At 51.5% G+C, this 2,183-nt stretch overlaps 1 protein-coding gene across 1 annotated transcript; it reads right to left on the reverse strand.

The window, feature by feature from the left end:
- Positions 1–643: 643 nt before the first annotated feature.
- eve (even skipped) lies at positions 644–1,967 on the reverse strand. Its single transcript, XM_068290394.1, has 2 exons — positions 1,764–1,967; positions 644–1,686 (listed from the first exon to the last, which is right to left on the reverse strand). Exons 1-2 carry the CDS (start codon positions 1,903–1,905, stop codon positions 719–721), a joined length of 1,110 nt encoding a protein of 369 aa, XP_068146495.1. The 5' UTR covers positions 1,906–1,967; the 3' UTR covers positions 644–718.
- Positions 1,968–2,183: the final 216 nt, after the last annotated feature.

The following is a 2,183-nucleotide window of genomic DNA, read 5'->3' on the forward strand; positions in this document are numbered from 1 at the left end:
CCAGGCGGAGTTCGATTTGCTTTAATCGCATTAATAAGCAATTCTTCGGGTTAGAGGGATGAGCATCGACAGGGACATGGGCTTGTGCCAATCTCCCGTCGTTGCTCCTCTCCCGGTTTCGGTCTGTGCTCTTTCCTGCACTTTCAGGTGAGTGTCCCCCGGCCAGAAGACGAAGGTCGTTCTATGGCACGCTCTCACTTCAATTTGCTGCAAGTTCCCTACAGAGCAAACCAGACTGTGAGCGGGTGAGCGAAGGGAGGGAGGGATGTTACCTATAAAGGTGCGGCAGCTGTCTTTCGGTTTCTCCACTGCTAATCCAACTCTCAGTTGGGCCATAAAAATTGAAAGAAGAAAAAACAAACTAGAATTGCTTCAGGTAAGCCAAACCCAAGAGAGGGCGGTTGGCGGTGGGTGGGCGTTTGCGTTGGGTGAGGGTGTGGCTCAGGTAAGCAAATGATAAAAACGGTTTCAAGTAATTCTTCATTTATGAGTTTTTTTCTAATTTATTTTTTTTTTGATTTTGTCGTGGCAGCTTAAAATTCTAAACTACATTATCAAATTAAATTCATAATACAATCAATCCTCAATAAATAATAGCTTAATGTGACTCTACACACTGAGAGAAAGAGGTGAAAGGGGGTGGGGGTGGAGGGGAGTAACTCTAATTTGTACAATTCTTGAGGGTAGGAAGGGAGCGAAAAGTGAGGAGGGGGTGGGCCTACGCCTCAGTCTTGTAGGGCTTGAACAGCTTTGGCTTGGGCTCAGATATCATCGTTGGAGGCGGCGACATCTCAGATGCTGGACGCTTGGCACTGGGCATAAGCAGACCAGGAGCAGGCAGTGGGCTGCTTGTTGTTGTGGTCGTCGTTGTGGCGGAGCCGGAACTGTTGTTGGCGTTCAACTGAATCGGAGCAACTGCACGCAAAGGACTCAGACTGCGATCGAAGACCTTGGTGTGATCAGAGCCGACGGGACTCAGAGACAGTGTCGAGGAATGCGGCGACGAGGACGATTGCAAATCCAAAGGCGGTGTCTGGGTCTTGGGTACTGAGAGAGCGGCATAGCAGGAGCTTGGTGGCATCACAGCAGCAGCAGCGGCGGCTCCCAACATTCCAGGATAACCCATAGGTCCAGCAGCGGCGGCTCCTGCAGCACCCATCATATGATGCGGATGCATGTGAGGAGCTGGTGGAGCTGGACGCGCTGGTATGTGATATGGAGCATAACGGTATTGACCATAGGGCGAATGTCCGGGCACTGGCATGGTGGGCATGCCGGTGGCCATCATTGGATTGGCTGCAGCAGCGGCGGCGGCAGCAGCGGCAGCTGGAGCATAAGGAGGATAGGGCATACCCACGCTATTGGCGGCGGCTTGCAGGATGGAAGCGGCGAAAGCGGGATCCGAGTAGACAGCGGCATAGGGCCAGGCGACGGCAATGCGCTGGCGTTTGTCCTTCATGCGGCGGTTCTGGAACCACACCTTGATGGTGGACTCGGGCAAATTGAGCTGGGCGGCCAACTCACAGCGACGGGGACGGGAGACATAGTTCTCCTTGTAGAACTCCTTCTCGAGACGGGCCAACTGATCGCGTGTGAATGCAGTTCGATAGCGACGAACTGATGGATCAGCGGGAATCTCGGAGTTGCGGCTACCATTCAATGAGTTATCCGGACTGGATAGGCACTCTGTAAAAGCAAAGCAAAGAGAAGCAATTGATTAGTAAATTGTCAAATGAGAAGTTTTCTTATAATTTTTAACTTACCATTTGGCGAAGGTGGCGGCGTTTGGGGTTTGCCATATTGTGCGGAAATGAGATCAACAACCAACGGTTTCTGATCCACCGCGGTGTTGTCGTGTTGATGTGCGTGATGATTCTCCATGTTGTAGGTTCTATATCCGTGCATGGTGATGGTGATAGCGAGAGAGTAAAATTCTTCTTCTGGGCGTTGGCTCAATGGAAGCCAAAGACGAAACTTAATGAGAAACGTTCCTTAAACTGTGTGTGTGTGCGATGTTCACTCTGCGATGGTTACAGCTCAAGTGTGCCTCTCTCAGTCAACCCCGCAACCTTTTATACCTCCATGCTCGCTGTTCGCTCGTCGCTGGCAATGGCTGTCTTCTCGCACTCGGCCAATGAGAGGGCAGGTCGCTGAGACTCTGGTGTGTGAGCGAGATGGAAGAT

This window comes from Drosophila tropicalis, unplaced genomic scaffold (assembly GCF_018151085.1).
Source record: "Drosophila tropicalis isolate 14030-0801.00 unplaced genomic scaffold, ASM1815108v1 contig_593, whole genome shotgun sequence".
In the NCBI taxonomy this organism is placed as follows: Eukaryota; Metazoa; Arthropoda; class Insecta; order Diptera; family Drosophilidae; genus Drosophila; species Drosophila tropicalis.